We start from the raw sequence: 11,168 nt of genomic DNA, 5'->3' as shown, positions 1-11,168 counted from the left end.
ATAGAGTCAGGTAAAGAGGTGTTTTTTGCATTTTGAAAGCTTGATTGTTATGCAGTGAACTATAGGCCCAATCTAAATGTTAATGTTTAATTTATTTTCTTTCAAACTGATAGTATTGGGATTGCATAGAGCTACCAAAGTAATAGACTGTCCAGCCACTGCTAAGTGCAGTACGTTTTCTGTAAATGTTTTTTAAGCATATAGTTTACAAATGGTTTACCTTTAATTGGATTACTGCTAAGAGATTATGAAAACATGTCATTGGCACATAATATTTTTAACTCACATGCTTATGTTTGAACTGTAATTGTTATATAGTCACCCATTTAGTTCAGAAAAGCTTGTTAAATTATTATATTTATATATTGCTTACCAAGATTCATTATTAAATAATGATATTTATTACAATTTTCCCAAGGACGAAAATGTGGTTCAAACTCGTGCTTTACTGTATCAGTTTTGTAATAATGGCACCCATCATATTGGGAAATCGTGCCAATAATGACCAGATCCACAAACCCAAGATGTTGAACCAGAGTGCACAAGCCAAATCTGCCCAGGAACACCTAGAGGAAGCTTTTGAAGAACAGGTGATTGATTTATTGCTCACCTTTAATTATTTATTTTTTCCTATGCAAGATAATGTATGTCTACCTCATTCTTTGACATTCGAAAAGGGATTTTTTTTTAAAAAACACAAAGAAATGAAGGGGGAGAAGGACTGGAGACAGTGAGTGCAAAAATACAGTAACTCTGATGCAATCACTCAGTTGGTTAAAGCTGTAGTTTGACTACCTGTGTTGAAGAGTTTATGATCATAATGCACTATCATAAAAAGAACCACGTTTAACCAGAATATCATGTCTGTGGTTTAAATATGAATTTAGATATGAACCTCTCTCAAATTTCTTATACTCAAGGGCTACTACTTGCAACGCCTATTCCTGCATTATGGAGAAAATGGGACTCTGACCTATGAGGGTCTGCAGAAGCTACTGGGCAGTTTGGGTTTGGGAGAGGTCAGTGTGTTGGAGATACAACATAGTGGAGTGAAGCATTCTTCTCCAGCTTTATCCCATTCCCACTTACACGAAGACCAACATCATCATGAACCTACAAACACACCACCATACAGAGAAAGGTAGGAAGTGTAAATTCATACTTGCATATGGGATTTAATTCAGTGTTATTTTACTTAATGGACACTGCTATTGTCTATACACTGGCATGCTGTTGTAGATATTCAATGGACTAATCCTTAAAAACTTTCAGTCCTCACATTGAATCGGAGGTTAGTGGATCTTCTGGAGAATGGCATCACTCGAAATCTGACTATTTCCCATACCCCGGCCTGAGACAGAGACCTGAAAAAACTATCTCGTTGCCATCAAAGCACCCAACAGAGAAACACTTTCATGGGAATGTGAGTAAACTCTTCTTAAAATCCTTTATTTCCTGAAGTGTTCCTAATGGACAAAGTGCACAAATGAGTCCTCTTTACTATCACATGGCCAAAGGTCTGATGCTATCTTTGGGTCTCAATTCAATTTCAGTCCTGTGTGAGGTTTTACAGAGTATTTTGGAAATAGGTCATCACATAAAAGGAGATAAAGAACCAAGATAAAAGAAATTAAATAATAGGTGCTACCTAAAATGGATCACAGATGTATTCTGATAGGGTTGTGTACTGTAGGGAAAACATTGCTGATAAGGGCATACTTACGCATTTTATATAAAATGAATGATAAGTTGAATAACTATGCGTACCATACAATGTGAGTACGCCTTAAAATAAAACTACCTAAAAAATGCTGCTTTCAACCCATGGTTAGGTAAAATATGCCAACCATTGTTTAAAACTGATCAGAAAATGTCTATATTTGACCCAGCAATGGGTAGAAACGCCCCAGCATATTTAAAGGTGACATAGAATGATTGAACGGGGTATTTATCCTTGTTCTATGATGTGACATGTAGACAATTTTTTTTTTTGGTCTGTAATGCCTTAGAAGCTTCCTAAAAACCTCTCTCAGATAGCTCTATTAGGTTGGGGGATTTTAAACAAGTGGTTTTGCACCTATTTGGCTCCCCCTACTGGCTTAACTTGCAATCTCATTACTGATTGGCTGACTTTGCTGCCACTCAAAAAATGTAGCCAATCATTTTAAAGTGGGGGGGGGGCAGTGAGATGCCTGTGATGTCATAAGCATCAGTTTTTCAGATTGGGCCGTTTTCTGACATTTCTAAAAGAGGAATTTTTATGAGACTCAGATGTTTAGCATGTCTAGCACTTTTTGTATGTTCGTGAATGCGGGTAGACTACCATTATTCAACAAAGACAAGGTAAAAATTGTTTTTCATTCTCTGTCCCCTTTAACTAAACACAGCAGTTGGTTTTGTCCATATTTTATACCAAAAAGTGACACTTTTTTGAATGCAGCAAATTTAAAAATGAATCACAAATAGATATTTTATGCATTTTTTAAATCTTAAAAAAAAAGAAAAGTTTTACTATATCTTTTATTGTTGACCTCAAAGGTTGTGTGCTCAGTTAAACTTTAACATTATAATATGCTTTAATTTTTTTTAAATATAATCCTAATGTTTATGTAAGGGATAATGTATAGGCATGTATAGTTGTTATCGCAGAAATAAGGTCTTGTATCACACTAAAGGGGCTTATTTCACGATAACACTGTGCATAACCAGCTTAATACATGGCTATTTACCTCATAAGTAAGGTTAGGAACATTAAATATTGATTTGATATATTTTATGAGCTCATTTTTAACTAATGCAAACCTTCCGCGAGGAAAACCTGTTTATAAGTGTGCACAAACACACTATTTGGTTAAATCAATTAAATATTGTGTAACATTAAACTGTACCTGTCATAAAAAATGTGGCATCCGGGTTACCGTGTGTTGTTAGTTTAGAGCGGTTGTTATCTGAGAATAAAAAACATGCAAATGTCATGACTGGCCAATCAAAATCAAGCATTCCAAACGAGCCGTGTAATAAAATCTCATATCTTTCCTTTCGGTTTCTTGTTTCCTATCACAGTGTCTGAATGTGACCCAGCTCCTGTGGAACTTTGGGCTTGGTCAAGCAGCCCATATCACTCCTGCCCACTTTACCTTCATCTGCCCTGCTCTCCTCTACCAGATTGACAGCGGGGTTTGCCTGCGACACACCGAGGTCAATGGACAGGACAACAGAACCAGTCAAGGTTTCCTCAGAGGTGTGTGGATAAACCGTTTGATATGTGTGGTATTAGAAGAATGAGTTTATTTGGGTTGCTGGGGTTAAACAAGGTCATCGTATCTCAGCACTAGGATGGGCTTCCCTGGCACTTTTTGTGATCAGTCTGCCCTCCTTGTTCGCCTTGGGATTGGCACCTCTGATTCACCCTTCCAGCCTGCAGACGTTCCTCTGCCCGATGGCTGGCATGGCAGTGGGTACTCTCTGTGGAGATGCCCTCCTCCACCTTCTGCCCCATGTAAGTGACAAATGCACAATATCTTTTCTATTCTGAAATGCATTAAAGGGACACTCCACTTTAAAAAAATACAATAAAATCCAGCTCCCCTAGAGTTAAACAATTGAGTTTTACTGCTTTGGAATCCATTCAGCCAATATCCAGGTCTGGCGGTACCACTTTTAGCATAGCTTAGCATGGTCCATTGAATCTGATAAGACCATTAGCATCGTGCTAAAAATGACCAAAGACTTTCAATATTTTTCCCATTTAAAACTTGACTCTTCTGTAGTTACATCGTGTACTAAGACCGAAGGAAATTTAAAAGTTGTGATTTTCTATGCCGGTATGGCTAGGAACTATACTCTCATCTGGCGTAATAATCAAGGACTTTGCTGCCGTAACATGGCTGCAGCAGGCGCAATGATATTACAAGTGCCCGAAAATAGTCCCCAGCTATTGAAAGGACTTTTTTCGTTTGAAATCGTTTTAAATAGGAAAAATATTGAAACTCTTTGGTAATTTTTGAGTGCGATGCTAATGGTCTCCGCTCACACCTGATAGTAAAGATGCGTTTTAGTCGATCTGCCTACAGGTGGTCAATTGAGACACATTACTGTTTACATCTGATATCTACAGGACATCTTTTTTACAATCTTTACTGTAATACTGAGTTATAAAAGTTTGTTTTTGTGATTTCAGGCCATCTTCAGTCAGCACAATGAACCTCAGGATGCTGTTTTAAAGGGTCTGAGTGTGCTGGGGGGACTTTATCTTCTTTTTGTGTTTGAGAGTCTTTTGAGGCTTAAGCAACATTTCAAGGTGAGCATTATTGTTAATATATTTACCATTGACACAGTGTTTGGGGGGGACATCATATTTTTTTTTAAAGCCAATAGGCTTTAGTTACCTCACCAACATCTCGTTGTCTGGAGTATTTAACTAGACATAAATCTGTGTAGTTCATTAAAAGGTCATAAATAATTTGATTGTTATCATATGTCATTTTCTCTTCTTTAAACTTCTAGAAAAGAAAACCTGATGCTGAATCTGGAAGAGAGTTGGATGCACTAAATGGTACGAAAAATAACACATGAGAAAAAACCTTAGTGATTATGCACATTTCATATATGGTCTCTGTTCTAGGTACTACATCAACCAATCAGAACGAGAGTTTAGAGACTGGGCACGGGCATTCTCATGAGGGGCCCGTGTCAGGGCAGATAGGGATTAAAAGCATGGCATGGATGGTGGTCATGGGAGATGGGATACACAACCTTACTGATGGACTAGCTATTGGTAAGTTGGTTTATATAACAAATCATTTATTGAAGGTGCGCTAAGTATTCTTTCATTAAAAAGGTTTATATGAGCAGTCATTCTGACAAATATGTTTAAAACAGTACTCTCATAAGAGACAATGACTCCATTACTCTTGGCATCTTCTAATCTTAAAAGATCTCTCTTATGTTGGTTTTCATGCTGAGGATAAAATCTGATACCTTAAGCAAAACCAGTTATGAACCACTGGTATAAAAGACAAAACCGAGAGCCAATGCCTTACTACTCCTTTAATTCACAAATGTCAAATTACTTTTGTAATGTATCGAAACTAAACAAATCTCATAATGCATTAACTCCTTTTTCTCATGTAGGTGTTGCATTTTCTCAGAGCCTGACTGGTGGACTCAGCACCACAATTGCTGTTTTCTGCCACGAGTTACCCCATGAACTAGGTACAACCTTATACAACAAGGCCCGTATTCACAAAACATTTTATCTGATCATTTTATCAGGACTCTAAAAATCCAGTAAAAGTTCTTAGCTAAAAGTTGAGAGCAACTTTTACTAAGAAATTGATAGAAATCTTAAAGGGACACTCCACTTTTTTTTGAAAATATGCTCATTTTCCAGCTCCCCTAGAGTTAAACATTTGATTTTTACCATTTTGTAATCTATTCAGGTGATATCCGGGTCTGGCGGTACCATTTAGCATAGCTTAGCATAATCCATTGAATCTGATTAGACCATTAGCATTTAAATTTAAAACTTGACTCTTCTGTAGTTACATTGTGTACAAAGACAGCCGAAAAATAAATGTTTTTCTAGGCAGATATGGCTAGGAACTATACTTTCATTCTGGCGTAATAATCAAGGACTTTGCTGCCTTAACATGGCTGCAGCAGGCACAATGATATAACGCAGCACCTAAAAAGTCCCCTGCTATTGAAAGGAACCAAGGGGACAATTTTTGGGCAGTGTGTAATATCACTACGCCTACTACTCGAAACTCTCTGGTTATTTTTTAGCGCGATGCTATGATCTTCAATGAATTATGCTAAGCTATGCTAAAAAAAGGTACCGCCAGACACGGAGATCAGCTGAATGGATTCCAAAATGGTAAAACTCAAATGTTAAACTCTAGGGGAGCTGGAAATGAGCATATTTTCATAAAAATAGTGTGTCCCTTTAAGCTAAGAAAAAAGTTTGGGTTGACCTTGATGCTATAGATGATGTCATCAAGATTTTTAACTATGGCCACAGTGATTGGCTGATAGGCCTCTGTGAGTGATTTAATCATAGGTATATTGTAGAAGTAATTAGAGTGCAAAACAGCTGCATTATGTATAATCTCCTGAAAATCTTTCTCATTCTTTGCTCCTTTCCAGGGGATTTGGCAGTGCTGCTGGCTGCCGGCTGGCCCGTGCGCAGGCTGGCTGTGTTCAGTGTCATCTCTGCCCTGCTGGGATTTGTTGGTGTGTCAATAGGAACAGCACTGGGGAACCAGTATGCAGCGCACTCTCCATGGATTCTCACCATTACGGCTGGGGTCTTCCTATATGTTGCGCTTGCAGACATGGTAAAAACTAATTTCTAATCCTGCTTGCAAAGGACAACAATTCTGTTTGTAATTATTACCTTCATGTCATGCCAGACCAGACACAAAGAGAAGTTTTATGACAGATCATACGATGAAGTCATATTTATGTGCATAGTTCTTTTGGTACTGTGGTACCTTTTTGATCTTGACCGACATGGTCACTATGGCAAGAGCTGCTATAATTTTTAAAGTGTCTGTTTTTTCTTTATAGATGCCTGAAATGCTTCATGGTGATGCTGGATCTCAAAGTCCTCTAACGCGATTCTTCCTGCAGAGCCTGGGCCTGCTGATAGGGGGTGCCATCATGCTTTGCATTGCCTTATTTGAGGACCACATTGCTGTCAGCCTGGGAGATTTATGAGACTTAAAGACAACCAAATGGAGTTGCATTTACAGTATGTCACACCAGCATGAGAGTTTTGGCTGAACACCACAGTATTGTGTATCTCATCCTATATCTGACCTACTGACTGATGCTCTGAAATGCACTAAATGGATGATGGGGCACATACATAAACTTTGGTCAAATTTTTGTACATTCTGTTAAAAATGTGTATGCTAAGTTTCTTTAAGATTTGTGTATTTTTTTCAAACATTTTCTTATGAACTTCTGTATATTATACCAGTGGTTCTGAAACTGGGGGCTGTGAGATGATGCCAGGTGGTCACAGTTTTATGACATTTTATATAATACATTATATTACCATAAATTCTGTATAATTAATTAGACTTATGAGGTGTCATGAAACATTTTGATAAAAAGTAAATGCTATCAAAATAAGAAGCATACAGTTACAAACATCACTTCATGTACTATTTTGCACATGATTTCAAATGACATCATACAAACCAATTTTGTTGTTTTTTCCCCCACATTTAAGGGAAAAATTTGGATTACCGCAACGTGTTCATGACTGGATTTGGGTTCTTTGACATGGAAGTATTTTTTAATTAAAAAATCAAAAAAGTAAAAAGCTTCAGTGCATGTTATACTTTAAACATTTACAGTAAAGAAACATGCGATCATTTTTAAATGGAAAGACAATAATAAGGAATATAAATTTTCTCATTCTCCGCAACAATTTTCAAGCATTGTTTAAGCCCTTAGGGAACTAACATTTTCAAAAAAAAAAAAAATTAGTTGGAAGGGACATAATTGACTGTGACACTGAAGATGGCTACCATGTAAGCAGTTCTTATTTTTTCTCTTCAGATAAAAGTTACAATTTTGTTTGTCATAGTACCTAGACAACTTTTTAGTTCTCATTACCAAAACATGAGTTTGCAAATGCATATATTTAATGTAATATCATGTTGCGGTAATGATAATTTTTGATAATGATAATCTAAAAAATGTAAATAATTCTATAGGAAATATTTTTAAATCCTCTAAAAATAATGGTTATATCAAGTTTAAACTTTAATCTTATATGTTGAAAAATAAATTGGCTTCAATGGCTTTTTTAAAATTCTGACGCTGGACACCTTCTAAATCAGAATTTCGTGAAAATCACCCAACAGCACTACATTGTCTAATTTCATGTTTTGTTTAAATCAAATTTTATGTTTTAGAAGTTTTATGTCATAATTTTCTTTGGGGGGCACCATGCCGAAAACATTTGAGAACCACTGCATTATACGCACAAAAGTAAAAAATAACCTTTCTGTTCTAAATAACGATTTTAGACATTAGACATAGTTTGTCCCATAAATATTTAAAAATTGCTTAGGAACTTGTAATAAAAAAGTTATAAGAATTTATAATGCAAACATTTATACTTTGTTATGAACAGCAAATGTAAATTTTTTACATTACAGAAAACTTTATTATGCATTATTACCAAACTTTAAGCATTAAAGGAAACGGTACAAACACACACAACGACAACTTGTATGTAGCAATAGCATTTTATTTAAACATTACCAATTCTAAGCCACGATACTGAACGACGAGACCTACTGGCTGCAGCAGTTCATAAACCTGACTAACAAAAACATATGGGATTTTTTTTTGTCTTTAAAGTCAGAGAGACCAATTCATTTTTAATACGCTTAAATTAAAAATGACTATGTTCTTCCTTACTTAAATACATGTACAGAGTTTCACATCTGTTAGTAACAAGTAACCATTCACAAGCTCATACTATGAATTAACAAGGCAAAGTGCTTTCTGGATTGCATTGTCACATAAGGAAATGAATGGCTTGAGGTCTTTTGTGGGGTTGAAAGGGTGAGGGTTCTCTTTCTCGGGTCACTCGAACACCTCGACGGATTTGGGCAGAGCGTATCGAATCTTCCCGTGCCCCTGGTTCCTTATTGGATACGTACAAAAATGGCAGGGAGGTTAACAGCGAACACGGATTAGCCGGTGACCGGCATAGTGTTTTGGAAGGGCGTAAGGCTAGGGGACTATATACTCCCGTTTTAGTACAGAATAAATGTGCATAACTCAGCAACCGACCCCCTTTCAAACCCCAGACACCAGTAGAAAATTGTTAGCGTTGTTGCTTCAGTACCAAAGTCACACAACCAGCCACGCACTCTACTGAACTCAACCAGATACACGTACACACAACCAAGAGCTGTAAACTTGAGTTCAGAGCGCTCACAGTGAACATTTAGAAGTGAAAGAAAAATTAAAAATGGGGGAAAATGAATACAAATGTAAATGCCAGTTAGTATAGGCTGATATTTTTCCCTGTTTTGTAAAAAAAAAAAGTCAAGAGCGATAGAGGCAAGACACTTGTGACATCATTTGAAATATAATGGGGAAAAAATTGAAAGAAAAAAAAAAGGAAAGAAAAAAATATAATAATATTAGCAATAATACAGTCTGGCTTCACATTCCAGTGGTACTCTGTTGTGTTACACTTATAAATAGCATGTTACACAGAGATAGACACAGTCAAACACGCAAACTGTTGTCTTATATTACCGATTGTTGGTTATAATGTTAAATATTTGTTCCATATACATATATTTTTCAATTTTTCAAACACAACTGGTGGAGATTCTGATGCATCAAGCTGTAATACAGAGGTAGGAATAATGCTACTTAAAATGCCTTGCGTTTCTAACTCTTGGTAACACCACGGTACGATTCAGGCTTGAAGCAGAGTGTTAACGTGTTTTACGCAAGCAGGTCATGATCTCGTTCACTGATACAGAATTGGTGTGATGTAGACCCTGCAATGGTCCCAGGCTTTTGCTGGTGATGGTATCTCCTACAAGTTCAACTTAAAGACAGGATAAGCATATTTGCAGATATGTCGATGAGGTATACAGGGCTCGGCCTGTTTATTTTGCATTCGCACACAACGCTCGTATTCAGAGACAGGCAAACATACTGGGCGCTGCACTACACAATCCGTCGCTAGGTTTCCATTGTCGAAACTAAAAGCCTGGATATAGGCGAACGATGCATGCATCACATCGCATTTTCAGGACAGGTAACCATTTAGTGCATTGTTTTGTGGCTTTTCTGTAAACCGTCGGATCTCAGGGTCGTTTTTTTTTTAAGCCAGTGCGTAACTGGTCTTCAAGTCAAATACTTGGCATGTCGAGTAAAGTTTGGAAGCAGTGATATCAACCCTGTTTATTTATCCAAGCCATTCGGTTCTGGTTTTACAACAATGGAAACTAAGCCACATCATAGTATTTTTGCTTTCTTTTTGTGTAACAGCAAACATCTGAAGTCTTATAGACGGTGGGTCCTACTAAAACTGGATTTAAACGTGGGACGGAAAAGGTCCGTGAATAAAGCCAGTCCTCTGAAAAATGGCCAAATCCTGCACACATCCAATTCACATTCAGTTTGACTGAAATAAGGCTCTCTCTCAGCACTGAAATCTTTTATGTTAGTTTCAGTTACAAGAGGGTGTTAACCTAAGGTGCCACAGATTAAATAGCTAGGCCGAAGCGACCAGAGCCAACAAATCGTAAGAAACGTACAATTGTCTCTTGATACTCGTATTGCTTGTTCTTGAATGAAGAAGTCAAGTGGCCATCTCTACAGAGACATACATTGGTCCTATATGTTGTGAAATACTAGATATATATATATTTTTAACTCTGTGTGCTACCTGTGTTTCAGGTTCAATATGAAATCATTGATTGCTTGAGGCCAAAATGAAGGACCTTGAAAGTAAATAAGTTAGTCTAGACTAAGATTACTAAAAGACTTACGGTCTTGGTTGCCAACTATTAAACAAAACTTTTATTTTATACAATGACATTCAAAAGGAATGTTTTATTACAAGCTTAGTTTTTTAATTTTTTTGAATGCATTACATGACGAATGTTGGGGATCTTGATTTTATGTTCAAGCATCTGCAAAGCAAAAAAAAAAGGTTTCAACAATAAAACATCTTTGGTACCGCATAACGTATGGCCCAAAGTTGAAAAATTGTGTGGGGGGGAATTAAACCCTGCTTAAGTCACTGGAAATGATGATCAACACAGTTTAATAACAACATTTATGATCACATTACATTCCTTATTCACCGATAAAGAATTGCAATTCTAGGCAATGCGCTTTGCTTTTGGTATCGAAACGATCGATCAGAGGTAAATGAACAGATTTAACCCCCCCTCCACACACACACACACACACACACACACATGCACAAATCACACTGTACGTGCTACAAAAGCAGACACTGACTTTAAGTGGGACTGGAAAACGGCACTCTCTGAGCTCACGACCAACCAACGGAAATGCCATCTTTCCAGTATGCACAAAGTTTACACCCATCACAGTCCTTTGTACATTCCACAAGAAAGTGCCAATTGTGTAGGCAAAGCAGGAAG

The 11,168-nt window shown here is 37.0% G+C and overlaps 1 protein-coding gene across 1 annotated transcript; it reads left to right on the top strand.

Moving 5' to 3' along the window:
• Positions 1-424: 424 nt before the first annotated feature.
• On the top strand, positions 425-10,711 carry slc39a5 (solute carrier family 39 member 5). The gene is made up of 11 exons (XM_065285424.2): positions 425-590; positions 921-1,141; positions 1,273-1,423; positions 3,064-3,241; positions 3,330-3,499; positions 4,181-4,300; positions 4,507-4,555; positions 4,625-4,777; positions 5,134-5,214; positions 6,148-6,338; positions 6,571-10,711. Exons 1-11 carry the CDS (start codon positions 426-428, stop codon positions 6,718-6,720), a joined length of 1,629 nt encoding a protein of 542 aa, XP_065141496.1. The 5' UTR covers position 425; the 3' UTR covers positions 6,721-10,711.
• The last annotated feature ends 457 nt before the right edge of the window (positions 10,712-11,168 follow it).

Source organism: Paramisgurnus dabryanus, chromosome 21, assembly GCF_030506205.2.
Source record: "Paramisgurnus dabryanus chromosome 21, PD_genome_1.1, whole genome shotgun sequence".
In the NCBI taxonomy this organism is placed as follows: domain Eukaryota; kingdom Metazoa; phylum Chordata; class Actinopteri; order Cypriniformes; family Cobitidae; genus Paramisgurnus; species Paramisgurnus dabryanus.
This window is presented reverse-complemented; position numbering and strand designations above follow the sequence as displayed.

What these genes read in the sequence shown, in the direction of transcription:
- slc39a5 (XM_065285424.2), top strand. Translation starts at nt 426, where the DNA reads ATGTGGTTCAAACTCGTGCTTTACTGTATCAGTTTTGTAATAATGGCA. An exon ending in TCCTCCACCTTCTGCCCCAT is followed by an intron (nt 3,500 to 4,180) that starts GTAAGTGACAAA and finishes TTGTGATTTCAG; the next exon opens with GCCATCTTCAGTCAGCACAA. An exon ending in TACTGATGGACTAGCTATTG is followed by an intron (nt 4,778 to 5,133) that starts GTAAGTTGGTTT and finishes TTTCTCATGTAG; the next exon opens with GTGTTGCATTTTCTCAGAGC.